This window comes from Schistocerca nitens, chromosome 5 (assembly GCF_023898315.1).
Source record: "Schistocerca nitens isolate TAMUIC-IGC-003100 chromosome 5, iqSchNite1.1, whole genome shotgun sequence".
NCBI lineage: Eukaryota > Metazoa > Arthropoda > Insecta > Orthoptera > Acrididae > Schistocerca > Schistocerca nitens.
The window spans coordinates 512969664-512987276 of NC_064618.1; the positions used below are offsets into that span (position 1 = coordinate 512969664).

The following is a 17613-nucleotide window of genomic DNA, read 5'->3' on the forward strand; positions in this document are numbered from 1 at the left end:
ATAAAATAAATTAGGGCTTGTTCAGAAGCATACAGACAGTTATTTTTCCATCATTCCAGTTGCGAGTGAAACAAGAAACAATTAAATGTTTAGTAGTGATACAGGTTACCCTTTGCCATGAATCATATGGTGGCTTGCCAAGTTTAGGAGGATGCAGATTTTGTCAGTCACAGAATTAATGCCACTTAAGTGCAAGACCTTGAAGAGTGTGGTGGCAGGACTGTTGAAATATTAATTTCATTGCTCAATACATGTTGTAAGAGACCTGGAAACATATCTTTTACATCATCAAAACAGCTGATTGGGAGGCCGTTCGAATTGCTGAATTTGGTTGCTGGACACGTATAACAGGTCATGGTGAAATCAAGTTAATTGTTGGATGTTTTTACTGGCCACCCGATTCTGTTGTGACAGTTTTATAGTCATTCAGAGAATGTCTTTAGTTAGCCGCATGGAAATACCCAGATCATGCAATATTAGTTGGAGATGACTTTAACATACAGAGTGTAGACTGGGATGTCTATGGATTCATTGCACGGGGTACGGTCAGACAGTCTTGCAAAATGCTTTTAAACACCGTTTTCTGAAGACTGTTTTAAGCAACTAATTTGAGAGCCCACAGACGATGATGCGATGTCTTGTGCTACTTTTGTGTCAGTACATAAATAGTATCTTTATTATATAGGTCATAACAGCCTATCAAATTTAAAGCATTGCGTTGTAGAGACCATCTAGTGAGCATCGTGGTGGATTCATGCGACACGAAACTTGGTAGTTAAAACAATGAGAAGTGCAGGATGGAATAACAATGTTATGAGAAGGATAGATTGCTCATCACCATGTAGAGAAGACACTGAGTCACAGACAGGCTCAACAAAAGGACTGCTATACATTTAAGTTATCAACCAAAAAGTCTACTTCCAAGATGGAAAAAAAAGCACACACATTCACACAAGCACAGCTCTCGCACATAACCACTGTCTCTGGCTGCTGTGACTAGACTGTCAGGACCTAAATGTGTAGTGGTCTTTTCATTGTGCCTGCCGTGACTCATGGTAATCTCTATATGGTAACACACTATCCTTTTCATAATCAATGTGTTAACTTGTTTTTATAGTTACCTGGTGAACTTTCATGTGAAATATTACGGGTAATTTGAAATCATCTTGTCTACATTAATGTTAATTCGAGAGGAATGGAAAAAAAAGAAAATATCTGACTTTTGTAATATTTTTAGGGGGTTACATGACTCAAGAATTAGTGAGTTAATGGAATGCCATTTGTTGGTTCGTTGTGATGTATGTTTATGAGTATGTTATAAACTCTTCTTCACAGATCATACAGCATGCATTTGGAGTGTGGAAACAGGTCGTTGCTTGCTGCAGTATCAAGGTCACCAGGGTTCTGTGAACTCTATACGTTTCCATCCAAATAAAGATGTTGTCCTGACAGCCAGTGGAGATTGTACAGCTCATGTGTGGCAGGCAGCAGTCACCTGGGATCAACCAGTGGTTAGTAATGTAATACTTCTAAAATTATCCTCCTCTTGTTGTAGTGAAGTGAACAGTTCTAATGTCCAACTTTTTTTCCAAGTGTTAAACAGTCTCAACTGAATTACAGAAAGGTCAGTCATCTGATGAAGATCCAGACTCATGTGAGAAGGATGATTTTGGTTGTGAAGACACCAGCAGTGGAGCACCTTGCCTCCGTACACCCGTTTGTGAATTGACAGGACATGCTGGAGTGGTTGTTGCTGCTGACTGGTTACCTGGTGGTGAACAGGTGATAACTGCTTCATGGGACCGCACTGCCAACTTGTATGATGTTGAAACGGGTGAATTGTTGCAGTCTCTTGGAGGTACTCCCTAAGAGTTATTATATTTGTACTCATGTAAATGTTAAAATTAATTATAAATAATTACAAATATTTATTTAAAATGTAGGCGAGATTTCAGCAACATGAATCTCAAATACTGAGACGAATGAACATTGGAGTTACTGACTTACTTTTGCGGTCTTCATTCTGAATATTGGTTTATGCAGTTCTCAGTTCTAGTCTATCCTGTGCAAGCCTCATCATCTCCGAAAAATTAATGCAAGCTACATTCATTTGAACATGTTCACTGGATTCAGGCTTAGCTCTCCCTCTAAATTTCTTACCCTCCAAACTTCCCTCTACTGTGTCTTAATGCTTCATGATGTGTCCTATCAAGCAATCCCTTCTTCTACTCAAGTTGTGCAATTCGATTCAGTACCTCCATATTAGTTTTATGATCTACCCATCTTCAGTATTCTTCTATAGCATGACATTTCGTAAGCTTCCGTTCTCCTCTTGTCTGAATTGCTTATCTTCCATGTTTCAGTTTTTACTACACTCCAGGCAAACAACTTCACAAAATAAGTCATAATCCTGTCTTTTATAACTGCTTTCCTTGCTACTGACAGTTTGCATGTTATGTCCTTTCTGCAGCAACCATCATCAGTTACCTGTTGCACAAATAGCAAAACATGTGTACTACTTTTAGTGTCTCCATTCATAATATAATGATGTTAGCACAGTCTGATGTAATTTGACTAAATTCCATTACCCTTTCTTATCTTTCGTCGAGGTTCATCTTTAGCCTCAAGGAGGGAGAAGGGGTGGGAGGTAGGGGCAGAGGTGGTGGTAATGCTCACCATGCCTGTGGTATTTTTAATAAAGCCAAATGTGCCCCCTGGGTCATTCTAAATGGCGAGGAGCTCATGGAGCTCAACATTTGTTTGTGTGGTAGGTATTTGGTGAACTCTGGTTTCTTGAGCTGAGGACTGGTGAGTGCCACAGTAGTCTGTAACTGTAAGCTCTGGGTGTGCTTCAGTAACCACTGCGCAGCGCAGTGGTGGAACATTTTGTGCCTCAGGGAATCAGTATCTTTGACAGAAATGCCAAAGTCTCTTTTTAAAAGAAACCTTGAATCTCGAGGTACACTATACCCTAGTGAGGTGCATGGCTTTTGGGGCAGAACAGTCATTAGCGGGCAACCTGTGGGCAACCTGTCGCACCTTAGTAGTATAAGCTTATCTGGGTGGATGTTTACTTCCCTAGCTGCTAGTGTTACTTTCATGATGCCCAAATAACTGTTCTCTACTCTCAACAATTCAGTTGGTCCATTGGGCAGTATCAACATCCAAACTCCAAAGAGACCACATGTGGCTAGTCCACTTAAGGTGTCTGTGAATGTGAGAGAAAGCAGTAATAGTAACAGACCACATCATATAGTAGATAATGAATGTTTTTGTTCTTAAACATGTAGAAGGTGCCTTGAAAAACCGTCGCCTTTCTGTGGACATAAGTCTCTAGAAAGACTTGCAAGACAAATTAAATCCATCAATAGGCTGTGCAGTAATATACTACTACCGATTGAGACACTGAAGGCTACTCAAGTGAACAATTTGTTAACTGCTAAACTATTTGGAGAATATGTTATCAACATAGAGCTGCTCACTCGGCTAAATTGTTGTGAACATATTGTGATGTGCCGTGACAAGAATAAGTGCAAAAGAACTCAAGCAGGTATGGGAAAGTGATCCTTTTGTGTGCCTCCATTTTCCTGCATGTATCGGTTACTAAGGGTTAAACCAGCCCGGACTCAAAAACAGTCTTAAGAGATAAAAATGTGACACCATCACATTGTATTGTGTGCCAGCAGGAAAGGTAATGGGAAGTTCAGAATGTCATGAAAAAGTTGATGATGAGCTCCAGAAGCCAATCTCTTATCCTGACATGCAGTCTACCGAAGTTACTAGTGTGTATTACAGCTGGCTTTCCACGACTTAGCTAGGCCTGTGTACTAATACAATGTCATTGCTGCCATCACACAACTTTGGATTGTAACAGTCTGGCAGTGTGTGGAAAATGCAGCTCAACTGCCCACAAACCAAGTATTCATGTGTTTCAGTTGCTTCCAAGCTGATCTGGTTCGGAGAAAGGAAGTTCCTGTCTTCATGGAGGAGAAGAAAATACAGGTGATTGAGGTCACCAACTGAATCTCCTATTCTGACGCAAAGAATACACACAGCTGTCCACTTTTGTGAAATTGTTTGCCTCAGTATTGAAGTGGCATGTACAGAAGACTAGTGGTGGACCCAGACTTTCACAGCTGAGCAGAGCACATAAACATACACCTGTAAATGCAGTTGCAAGCCTGCACCAGTGATACCTTAGCCAAGCCTTCCTACCACTGAAATACTGGTGGTTGTCAAAAGTAATGTCAGAAAGGATAGCAGGGGAACCTGTGTGTCCCTCAAGTACACCCCCCCCCCCCTCCCCGTTTATGGCTGCAGTCTCCCCACCATGGAGGAAAGACAGAAGAAACCTCACTGATATTTCAGTGGAATATGAATGGGTTCAGGACACATGTGGAGGAACTATGACTATTAGCTCAGGGTAGACAGATGCATGTCTACCTTGAAGAGAGACATTTTAAATTCTCTGCCAACCTGGAGCTATGTGGCTGTATTCTCCCCAAAAGGATGACGTTTTGTTCAATATGACACTGATTGCTTATTAAATTACACATTTGGCAGTGGGGAAGACTTGTTGTGCTGGGTATGATATCTAGTGGGGAAAAAAGTGTAGTTAAGTGCTGACCATCCTTGGAATGTTCCAGTACCTGAAAAAGTTCAGATTATTATGACATTAGTGTCCAAGCTGTTAAGAGTTTTCACAAAGAAATTTACCATTGCTTCAGAAATTTCTAGTTAAAATGTAAGAAGAATTAACTCTAGAAGCTTAGAGATGTATCAGTGGAAAACATTATCTGAACATGTAACCAAGGAAGTTCAAAGCAAAGTTCCCCTTCCAGTTTTTGTGTATTGATGAGACAGATTTTAATCCTTATAAGGTGTTCAGCAAACTGCCTCTGATCCTGAAGCTACTGACACATGGTAGTATAATGGTACTCAGCAGCGTTCTGATGAAATTTTCACCACCAGGATATTGACCAGAAAGTAGTGATGTGTAGTTTCTGATCACTTGACTGTGAACCAGTATCTATGCTTCAGTCTCGAATCTCTCTGTATTCTCTCATCAGATTAGGACATTTCACACTTCGTTTGAACCATCAGTCAAATGTAGATATTAGTATTGATAACTGTCTTGATGCTACTTGAGAGCTTATAGACTATGTGACAGCGTAACACTCCCCAAATTCTCTGACATGACTGAGTTGCGCATCTGATATGTCACCATATTGCATGTATCTAGTGTGCAAATAGTATGCTACAAATCAGTACCAGCAATGTTTTATTTGCTACCAATCCTTTTAATCTAAAGCACTATACACTGAATCTAATTCGGGAATAAATAGTAGATATGTAGTAGCGGTACTTCTGATGTGCTCTGCTCTGCAACACAGCCTGTATCTACAAAACCTGGTATGTATTTTTCTTCCCTCACCTTCCCACAGCAGCTGGGGTGTATTTCTGCCAGTATTAACATGTTGTCTTCCATGTTGATGCAAAGAGATTGTGATGCAGTTGGAGAATATCTAAGCATTCTGTGCTGACATAGACGACATCCGTATACTGAAAATTTAATTTTGTTTAAAAGATCAAGGGCATAAACACGTTACTTCATGAAACAAAAGAAGAGTGAATGTTGGGAATAATCTGTTTCATTTATAACAGCACATTCTCCAGCTCCACAGGTGTGGTCCAAATCATGGTGGATTAGTTGATTCCATGACACTAATCAAGGGAATCATTGATGAAGGAGAAATTAACACCAGTTTCTCTGACATCTCTGAACTTTCAGCAATATATTATGCAGAAATGTTGGCATCCAAGAATTACCATCCTAAATCCACTCACCAAAGATTTTTTTTACAGAACATAATACCATATCTTTTACCTAAATGGACCTGTTAATCTACAGTGCTCCTTTTTGCAGCCTGTGAACTAAATAATGTTTTAAGACAATATAGAGATCAGTCCCCAAGGCCAGACAACATCCATAATCAAATACTTCAATGTCCTGTTGAAAATAGTAAAAACTCTATTCTACAAATGATGAAGTACTGAGAACCATAAGGGCCTAAATGCACCATCATAGATCTTGAGATTATAGCATATATGCATGCTCCAGACATCTGATGATCTTATGCTGAACCAGCTTTATCTACATCTTTAGGTTCGCACTGTACATATGAACATTTGTGAAAAGCTGTCTCACCAATTTCTTGGCTCTTCATTTCCATGCGGACCCAAAACACAAAGCATAAATTTATTGCTCTGCATACTCAATTGTTATCGAGGGTTTTTAGTATCTACATCATGTACATAGTAGTAGCAATTTTTAGTTGGAGGTATATCAGCAGTTTTATCTGAACCTTAAGTCACAGAATGCCCTTAATGAAAATGATAATGAGGACCACGAAGTGTTGAAATAGGCCATAATTGTGGGTGTGGTGCATTTATCATATGTTCTGTGTGTTCTAATTTTAGTTCTCATTAATTAAAACTTTACATTTGTCAAAGGACACCACTGTCACTAACCTGTAACAGTATATGGAAATTTTATGGATTAACATTAGTAATAAATATAATCTGAAATATTAATTAATATTTTATAACATAAATTGGGTACATTATTTTTCCACAGGAAATACAGGATGTTGAGACATGGTTAAGAAACGATTCAGACCTATGAGACTGGTGTTTTGTTTACAAATTTGATTTTCACAAATATCTATTTGTCTCAAAACTGTGAGTCTGTGCTGTAGGTCCTTATGGTTCTCAGGGGTTGAAATTTTTGATAAGACATGGCAAGACAGAGAATTTCCCTTACAATGGAGTGAGAGGGTATCGCAGCACATATACCAAAACCAGGACAAGACAAAAAAAAAAAAAAAAAATAACTAAAAGACTGATCAACCTAACAGGTAATTTGGAAAAATCGTTAGAAACTTTGTTTATTGTTTGAAATCTAGAAATCTCCTTTCCTGATTCCAGTGTATATTCTGAAGATCTCGAACTACCAAAGATCATTTCATATGATTGGAGTTTGTGATTTGAGAGTCCTTTATGCACCACTTCATATGGTCACAGTCTTTTTTTATTTCCGCAAGGTGCACAATACAATGTGGTGGTCTCACATCTTTTTCTCTTAGACTGTTGAGAGTCAGGGCTGGTTTGACCCACTGTAACCATTACATACAGGAAAATGGAGCCCCACAAAGATCCATTTTAAGTGCCAAACTTTTTGTAACTGTAATAAATAGTATAGTATATATGATGAGACATGCATTCACACCAGCATTATGAGTATGTGATCTTTGTTAATATTATAGCTCCATATCATTCTGTACAGCAGAATGTCAACTGCAGACTGCTATACAGAAAACGCAAAAATCTGTATCTAAATCACGTGTCCTACAGTTTTGTAGAATGTGGTGTGCTCATCCTTACACAGAACTGTTCCTCAAAACGCAGTTCCAGGAAAGAGGAGACCAGTACGATTTTCTAGGATTTCTTTGTAATAATACACGCATGCAAGTGTGCGCACCCATAGTCACTGGCTGCTAAGACCAGACTGCGAGCAACAGCACATAATGGAAGAAGCAGTCTGGATTGTGGTGGTAAGGAGGAGGCTGGGGTGGGGCAGGGGAGGGATAGCAGGGTTACGGTGGGGGATAGTAAAGTGCTAAGTAAGGGAGCATACAGGAACAAGGTGAAGAGAGGGTAGGGCAGCTAGGTGCAGTTGGGATGTTAGATGGAGGGAAAGATCGGGGGGGGGGGGGGGATGGTGGCAGTGGAAAAGGAGAGGAGTTACAAAGATTGTGGGTACGTTGGTGGAAAGAGGGGTGTGTAGTGCTAGAGTTGGAACAGGGAAAGGGATGGGTGAGTAGGACAGTAACTGATGAAGATTGAGGCCACGAGAGTTAAAGGGGACATATGATGTACTCCAGGGAGACTTCCCACCTATGCAGTTCAGAAAAGCTGGTGTTGGCAGGAAGGATCCAGATGGCACAGGCTGTGAAGCAGTCATTAAACTGAAGAACATTGTGTTGGGCAACATGCTCAGCAAGTGGGTGGTTCAGCTGTTTCTTGGCCACAGTTTGTCAGTGACCATTTGTGCAGACAGACACAGTATGCAGCACAGTGGTTACAGCTTAGCTTGTAGATCACATGACTGGTTTCACAGGTAGCCCTGCCTCTGATGGGATAGGTGATGCTTGTGGCTGAACTGGTGGTGGTGGTATGTTTGGGACAGGTCTTGCCTCTACTACAATATTACAGGGACGTGAACCATGAGGCAGTGGATTAGGAGAAGGGGTTGTCTAGGGATGGCTGAGGATATCGTGTAGGTTCAGTGGGTGGCAGAGTACCATTGTGGGAGGGGTGGGAAAGATAATGGATCGAATATTTCTCATTTCAGAACACGATGAGAGGTAGTTGAAATCCTGACAGTCTGTGGTTCAGTTGCTCCAGAGTCACGAGTGAAATTCTCCTCTTGCTGGATGTTGGAACTTCGGGAAGTGGGGGGTAACTTTGGGAAGTGGGGGGGGGGGTAGGCTGGAGGGCTTGAGAGGTAAGACTCAGCTCTTTTTCTATACAAGGCAGGGAGGGTAATTATGGTCTGTGATGGCATAATTGAGATCCTTGATATATTTCAAGAGGAAGAGCTCATCACTACAGTATTCTGCCGCCCACCGAACCTACACAATATCCTCGTCCATCCCTACACAACCTCTTTTACCAACCTGTTGTCTCACGGCTCATGTCCCTGTAATAGACCTAGATGCAAGACCTGTCCCATACGTCTTCCTCCCACCACCACATACTCCAGTCCGGTCACAAACATCGCCTATCTCGTCAAAGGCAGGGCTACCGGTGAAACCAGTCAGGTGATCTACAAGCTAAGCTGCAGCTACTGTGCTGCATTCTACGTGGGCATCACAACCAACGAGCTGTCTGTCCGCATGAATGGCCACTGACAAACTGTGGCCATAAACAGCTGGACCACCCACTTGCTGAACATGCTGCCCAACACAATATGCTTAACTTCAATGACTGCTTCGCAGCCTGTGCCATCTGGATCCTTCGTACCAACATCAGCTTTTCTGAATTGCGTCAGTGGAAACTTCCTTCAGTATAGTCTATGTTCCCTTAACCCTCCCTGTGTCACCCGTTGTTAGTCATTGATCTACTCCCACCTACCCCCTTCCCTGCTCCCACTCCAGCACTACGCAGCCCTCTTTCCACGAATGTGCACACAGTCTTTTTACTTCTCTCCTTGTCCACGGCCTCTCCCCTCCCTCCCCCCCCTCACTCCTCACTCGCCACTCGCCACCCCCCCCCCCCCCCCTGCCAACTGCTCTCTGTATAACCTCCAGACTACACCTAGCTGCCCTACACCCTCTCTCCACCTCATCTCTTCATGCTTCCATAAGTAGACCCTTGCCGTTCTCCACCCCTACCCTGCTATACCTTCCCCTCTCCACCCCAGCCTCCTCCTTATGCCACCATCCAGCTTTATCTGCGACTCAACGTCTCCATTGTATGACGAGTACCAATCTATCCTTTTCATAATATTGTCATTATTCCATCCTGGGTTTTCCATTGTTTGATTTTACATTGTTCCCATATACACAACAACTCAAGACTTCCTGCATGAAAAAACAACTCTCTCTTTGACAAACTGCCTGTTGGCTTCTGTCTGGAGTTCTTCAGCCAATGTTCGTCTGATGTTTTTATGTGACGTTTCACCAGCACGAGTGGCTGGCATTGTAAAATTTCATCCTCCATTGCCAGTGGTGGACTGGAGCCAATCTTGCAGCCACAGACTATATATACCTGGAGTGCCAACATCTAAGGGCTTCTCTGCGGTCATTTCCATTGCAGTTCTCTTGCTACCTGCGACCGTTATTCGCTATAGCACGGGAACCCAGGATCCATTTATCGATTTACCTTGAGGCTTTCTTCTTTCTTGTTGCAGCTATTCTTGTGTTTGTGTATTTATATAGCTTCTCTGAACAGATGGGTCTGATAGCTCCTCTCTATAGCGAGAACTTCAGTGTCAGAAAATGTTACTGCGTGGGCGGACTTTTACAGCACGTGCTCTGCCACGACTGATTTGTCCATCTGCCCCAACTTGCAATGTCACTTATGTTCTGTGATCCTGTTGTTGATTGATTGTCCAGTCATTCCAGCTTTTCCGCATGTTGATCATCTTTGTTGCTTTGTAAATATCTTTACGCTTATTTGTGCGATATACGGCCAGTTCTGTCCACCACTCTGAGAATGTATGACAGGAAGGCAATACCCAACATTTCTTTTTCTGATTTGTCACTTTGTCGAGTGTTTGGCCCTGTTGTACCACTAATATAGCTTGTAGAGTAGCCGTTGCTCCCCAGAAAACTTTGCAAGTGTTGCATTTCGCGTCTGAGATGCTATGGCTCACATATTCATCTTGCTCATGTCACAAGTGTATTAATCACAAATGCCTTATAGTTCTAGCAGGTTGCAGGAAATCATTGTGAATGATGGTTTGAAAAGTGGTACTTTCAAAGTAAATTTCCTTCTGTGCAAGATGAATGGAGGGGAAAAAAAAGACCGCCCACGCAGTAACATTTTTAAGGTCGATATTATATGGAAAGCTTAGCTTTTCTTGTAGCTATACTGTATGTGTATTAATTTAAACCATTAACTTTTCTTGTTTGTGTGTTCACACTACTTAATAGTGATCTCGCTATTAGTTGACTACATCATGTGTTCTATGCTCAGAATATCTGCTGTCATTGGCTGACGAGATCACATAACATGAGCTATGCTTGGCTGACAAAAGTGCAGTGCAATCTTGATTTAAGTGCTTTGGAAGCTACCATGCTGCATTTGTTGGTTTTTGTATTTACACTTTCATAATATGAAAATATCCAATGTACACATTGCCACACATCAAAGGTCCTTCAAAACGCATTGCTTTATACTAGGTTTCATTTCCTAAAGTGCCAGGAAGTTCTATGCCAGTGTATAAAACTTTTACCATTCAAAGGATTGATAAGTTTTTCAGCTCCATGAGAAAGTACATTATCTCTGTACACAGAAAAAATGTATGAGGTGTGTTCAAATGTAAGGTGACTTTATATTTTTATGAAAAAAAAAATTATTTATTCATCAATATTCATGTTGTTCCCTTCAAAGTAATCCCCCCTCAGATACAAATACACTTGTGCCAACGCTTCTTACAATCCTCGAAGCACTTCTCATAAGCAGTTTTTGGTGCAGCCTTGAGTACTTCCACTGATGCAGTTTTTATTTCTTCAGTCATTGAAAATGTTCGTCCTTTAATAGATCTCTTCAGTTTTGGAAACAGGAAAAAGTCGCAGTGGGCCAAATCCAGTGAATATGGTGGCTGAGGCATGATTTTCATGTTGCTTTTGGCAAAAAAATCCCACACATGCAACAATGAATGAGCAGGTGCATTGTCATTATGCAAAAGCCATGGATTGTTTTTCCACAATTCCGGACTTTTTTGCATATTGGTTCTTGCAAACAACGCATTGTTGTTGTGGTCTTCAGTCCTGAGACTGGTTTGATGCAGCTCTCCATGCTACTCTATCCTGTGCAAGCTTCTTCATCTCCCAGTACCTACTGCAACCTACATCCTTCTGAATCTGCTTAGTGTATGCATCTCTTGGTCTCCCCCTATGATTTTTACCCTCCACGCTGCCCTCCAATACTAAATTGGTGATCCCTTGATGCCTCAGAACATGTCCTACCAACCGATCCCTTCTTCTGGTCAAGTTGTGCCACAAACTCCTCTTCTCCCTAATCCTATTCAGTACCTCCTTATTAGTTATGTGATCTACCCATCTAATCTTCAGCATTCTTCTGTAGCACCACATTTCGAAAGCTTCTATTCTCTTCTTGTCCAAACTATTTATTGTCCATGTTTCACTTCCATACATGGCTACACTCCATACAAATACTTTCAGAAAAGACTTCCTGACACTTAAAATCTATACTCGATGTTAACAAATTTCTCTTCTTCAGAAACACTTTCCTTGCCATTGCCAGTCTACATTTTATATCCTCTCTACTTCGACCATCATCAGTTATTTTGCTCCCCAAATAGCAAAACTCCTTTACTACTTTAAGTGTCTCATTTCCTAATCTAATACCCTCAACATCACCCGACTTAATTCGACTACATTCCATTATCCTCGTTTTGCTTTTGTTGATGTTCATCTTATATCCTCCCTTCAAGACACCATCCATTCCGTTCAACTGCTCTTCCAAGTCCTTTGCTGTCTCTGACAGAATTACAATGTCATCGGCGAACCTCAAAGTTTTTATTTCTTCTCCATGGATTTTAATACCTACTCCGAATTTTTCTTTTGTGTCCTTTACTGCTTGCTCAATATACAGATTGAATAACATCAGGGAGAGGCTACAACCCTACAACGCATAACATCAAGGTAATACTCGTTATTGACCGTATGACCTTGAGGCAAAAATTCGTGATCCACTAGAAGACCATGGTAATTGAAGAAAAAAAGAAAAAAAAACTGTGAGCGAAACTTTGACATTTGATCGAACTTGGCATGTTTTTTTTTGGTCTTGGTTCTCTGGGGTGCCTCCATTGGAACGATTGGGCTTTAGTTTCAATGTCTTAACCATAAACCCATGTTTCGTTACCATTTATGACCTTTGTGAGCAAATCAGGATTATCATTGTCATCGTTAAAGAGCTCCTGAGTGATGCTCATGTGACGGTTCTTCTGATCACAATTGAGAAGTTTTGGAACAAACTTCGCTGACACATGTCTCATGCCCAGAAAATCTGAAAAAAATTGCATGACACGAGCTGACCATCCTCAGCAACTTCTCTTACAGTAATTCGATGATTTTCCAAAGCAATTTTCTTCACAGCTTTGATGTTATCATCTGTTGTTGATGTGCTGGGGCATTCAGAGCAAGGTTCGTCATTTGCATCTTCTCGGCCATCTTGGAAGAGCTTATACCACTTGTAAAAATTTTTTCTACTTAGAGTAGACTCATCATATGCCACTTTCAACATTTAAAGTGTTTTAGAGCACTTGATTCCATAATTCACATTAAATTTGATGCAAATTCTTTGCTCCGTTTTTTTATAATAATCAAAAATTGTCGAGCACACTAAAATAGTCTAACCTTTCTATCTGTCAAAAACAAATGAAGTATGCTGTACACTTGAAATTGCGAACATATCTTCAGGACATGTGTATCAACATTAAAAAAAATCAATAATCGAATGTTCGTTAACTGCACAGTTTGAAAAGTCACCTTACGCTTTGTACAGCCCTCGTATTTTCACCCAGAGTGTAGTGTATTTTCACTCGGGGAAAATGTATTTTTAACCAAAAATCCGGGAAAGTCTGGGGGATTTTTATTATTATTTTGTCCTTATATACACCCAGGATGGACCTAGGACACCACCTGTCAGAGATTCTAATGGATAATGAAAATATTATAAGCCAAGTGCTATGCTTTATATGAAGAAGTGATTTTACAGAGTTTAAAGACAAGACTTCTATGACAGCTTAGAGGGTCAGCCTAGGGGGCGAAGGTGGGAGGGTGGGAGACTTGCTGTTGATATTCTCCTCGAGGCATCACCTAATCCATACTTTGTACCTGATGCTGCCATAGGTGACAAAATATCTATATCTGAACATATGATACCAAATACATACAGCTGGTTGTGATTTTTAACTGTTGCACATTTTCCTTATTCTATTTTTGACAGTTAAATTTTAGTTGGCAGGTTACCCATATATGTACCTAGTACAAAACATACGATGGTTTTGTTACTGTCGAAAAGAGAGAAGAAGGAAAAAGAAGCTCATACCTACATCTTTGGATGCCATGAGATGATAGTGACTAGTAACTATGTAGTTGAGTCTGTTTACATTTACAATTGTGACTTACAGCAGCAAGATTTGGCATATAGGACCAGAACATTGATGACGAAGAATATATTGCATCAAGCATGTTCTTGTATCAGTATTGGGATGTGCCACACAATTGTATGTTGCTCAGACAATTGGGTGGAAGAATGTAAGTTGCTTGATGTACATAAAGGTGTCTCTCTTTGTTTAATTTTTATTGCTCTTCAGCTTGTATTTGTGTGGGAATATACGATAGGGAAACCTTACATGGTATGTTGACTAGAAAGCTGATTTGTATAGACAGATAACCTGTAGTAACAAACTGTGTCATCCTGATGCAGAATGGCTACAAAAAAGGTAGTATTGTGTGTATTAATATTATTTATTGTGTGTCAGAATTCCATATGTTTGAAACAGCTTTCTCACATTTACTAAGAGAACACAATGCTTTAGAACTTTTGGTTTTCATTCACTAGTTAATAACAGCCCCCCCCCCCCCCCTCCCCGCGCCTGCATCCCTCCAACCCCTGTGCTTTTGTGCTTAGTCTGTTATTCCCTATTTTCTTCAAGGGATTGTGTTCTGATCACTTGCCTGTTACATCTCCTATTTCCCCTTACATACATAATTTCATTTTATGGATTCATAATCATTTTTATCTTCTCAAAGTGTTAGCACTTCCTCACCATTTTCTGCACCTTTAGTCTCATTTCTGACATTTCCGTTTCTAACTTTTTTTTATACTCCATGTTTTTCAAATCCTGCTTTCTGAACCCTGTTTTTTACCACGAAGCCTAGAATTGTCTTCTTTAAAATGGTGTCTGGCATTCACATCTTAAAGTTTTTACTTGGATTTTTGTATTTTAAAATTCAGTTTTATGTGTCCTTTGTAGGTTGTTGTGTTTGGATTTTCTACTTGTTTCTTGCTGTTGCTGCATAGAGTAAACTGTCACTTTTTATTATAATGTATGTGACTGTAGAACTGATTCTTTGTGTGTATAATATACAGCCATTGAAAATTCATGAAGAATCTTCACTGTTGTTGTTGCTTGTAATTTTGTAGATGCATAGCTTGAATTCTTTATGTACTAAAAGCTTACAGCAATTTTTGTTTGTTATGTACTAAGTAACCTTGTCTCAATTTTAGGTCATGACCAAGAGTTAACACATACTTCATCACATCACTCCAATCGTCTTGTTGTCACATCATCAAGGGACACAACATTTCGACTGTGGGATTTCAGAGAACCAATTCATTCAGTCTCTGTTTTTCAAGGACACACAGAGTAAGCGATACTTGTAAAATTCTTCGTCTTTATCTGCAAATAAGTCATGATGGAAATTGGTATTGTGACTGCCTTAATTTTCAAGTAGTGCATGCCATCTGAAGTGGGTATTCCGGGGACCTCATGTTGTCAAGAGAAGTTGCAGACTTGTGCCCTATCCCCAAAATAGGTTAGAGTTACCATAAGTGCCCCCTCGTATTTCATGGTTGTTGTACAAAGATTCTGTAACTTACCGAATGAAAGAGTTGGTATGTTGATAGAGACACTAACAAACACAAACACAAAATTTAAGCTTTCGCAACCCACGGTTGCTTCATCAGGAAAGAGGGAAGGAGAGGGAAAGACGAAAGGATGTGGTTTTAAGGGAGAGGGTAAGTAGTCATTCCAATCTCAGGAACGGAAACACTTACCTTAGGGGGGGAAAAAAGGACAGGTATACACTCGCACGCGCGCACACACACACACACACACACACACACACACACACACACACACACACACACACACATCCATCCGCACATACACAGACACATATCCATCCGCACATACACAGACACAAGCAGACATTTGTAAAGGCAAAGAGTTTGGGCAGAGATGTCAGTCAAGGCGGAAGTACAGAGGCAAAGACATTGTTGACTGACATCTCTGCCCAAACTCTTTGCCTTTACAAATGTCTGCTTGTGTCTGTGTATGTGCGGATGGATATGTGTGTGTGTGTGTGTGTGTGTGTGTGTGTGTGTGTGTGTGTGTGTGTGCGCGCACGCGAGTGTATACCTGTCCTTTTTTCCCCCTAAGGTAAGTATTTCTGCTCCCGAGATTGGAATGCCTCCTTACCCTCTCTCTTAAAACCCACATCCTTTCGTCTTTCCCTCTTCTTCCCTCTTTCCTGATGAAGCAACCGTTGGTTGCGAAAGCTTGAATTTTGTGTGTATGTTTGTGTTTCTTTGTGTGTCTATCAACATGCCAGCACTTTCGTTTGGTAATTCACATCATGTTTGTTTTTAGACATACACACACACGCACAGAATGTGACAGTACTCATCACAGATATCTTCAATAGGTAATGCAGTATTTTTGAACTTTTCATAAAGTTTTAGTTCTTTGCTAAAGAAAAGTGTGTTAAATGTGGAGCGAATTTTAGTGTTTTTATGAAATGGTAAATGGCACATCTATTTGCAAAGCAGGACTCATGTCTCATAATGAGTTATATGAAATGTGAAGTCAGTGTTTCCAAGACTTCAGACCATGCTACATAAAATTCTGAGGAGAGCACTATCAAACTTGAACCTATGGAGTATGTGCATTGATTGTGCTAGCAAGCTGTTTACTGCTTTTACATTTACTATACTTTTTTGTTTCAACCTGTCTGGTTTAACTTCTTGGTTTCTGATCCCTTCAGTGTCTATTTATGCTTGATTTGGAAATCACGTACTAATTGCTGTATTTTGCGTTGTTTCCCATCATCTTTTTCTCTGTGTCCCAACTTTGTGCCCTCATTTTTTTTTATCATCATCCTTTACTTCCTTCTTAATATTGCCTTTGGTGTTACATATGACTTGCTTTTTGACAATGTGTGGCGTGTAAAAAGAAGGCTAAGTTGTGCCAAGGTTCTGGTTTTGTTTTTAGAGTTCCCTGTATTGGTATTGTGTGAGACTGTTTCCAAATTGAAGAAAGTAAAGGTCATGCCACCACCAAAAAGGCCTTGCCTGGTAAAGAATGATTGGGTTTACTTATTTCTTATAACTACCTGCTCCAAATGTTGTACTACGGTATATGGCCACCAATAAATTTAAAAAAGGAACATTATTTGAACTTATTTTGTTTTATCTTACTGGAAGCCTTTTGTCTAATAACAGGCTCCCCCTTCCCCTACAGCATTTGCTACTCAGTGGTCTCATATTTAGCAATCAATCACTCCTTCTCATTCTTCTTCTGCCTCCATGTCAGTCATGCAAACCAAAAGTGGAAGCCACAGAAACAAGCACTGCTAAAGTAGTGCTTCACTAATGATCAGTGAAACCAGTTCAGGCATTAATGGATCTGTAGCAACAATGTCTGGAATACCCAGGACTGACCGTATCACCAAATAGATAGATAGGAAGTAAGTAATACAGAGGGGCCCGAAAAAATGTATCCACTGTTTAAAAGTCCATAACTTGCAAAATATTTGAAGGGGTTGTCTCATTTTTGGTGAAAGTGTAGCTTAAAGTCCAACTTAAAGATATCACTGTAGGTGTTCGAAATGGTCACCATTAACATCCACACACAAACGATGCCGCCGAACTGCAGCACGAACTACTGACTGCAACGTGTTCAGTTGGATATTTGCTCATGAATGTGTGATGGATTCTCGAAGTCCAGAGGAGCAAGGTCTGGGGAACGTGATGGATACTCCACAGCACCTCTACGGCCTATCCATCTTCCTG

At 40.4% G+C, this 17613-nt stretch overlaps 1 protein-coding gene across 3 annotated transcripts in view; it reads left to right on the forward strand.

Moving 5' to 3' along the window:
* Positions 1-17613, forward strand: part of LOC126259194 (WD repeat-containing protein 37) — a 111998-nt gene that overhangs the window by 84465 nt on the left and 9920 nt on the right. For all 3 annotated transcript variants that reach the window (XM_049955785.1, XM_049955784.1, XM_049955786.1), the window contains 3 exons: positions 1336-1511; positions 1621-1858; positions 15049-15187. In XM_049955785.1, coding sequence (XP_049811742.1) covers positions 1336-1511; positions 1621-1858; positions 15049-15187 — 553 coding nt within the window. The remainder of the gene's footprint in view (positions 1-1335; positions 1512-1620; positions 1859-15048; positions 15188-17613) is intronic.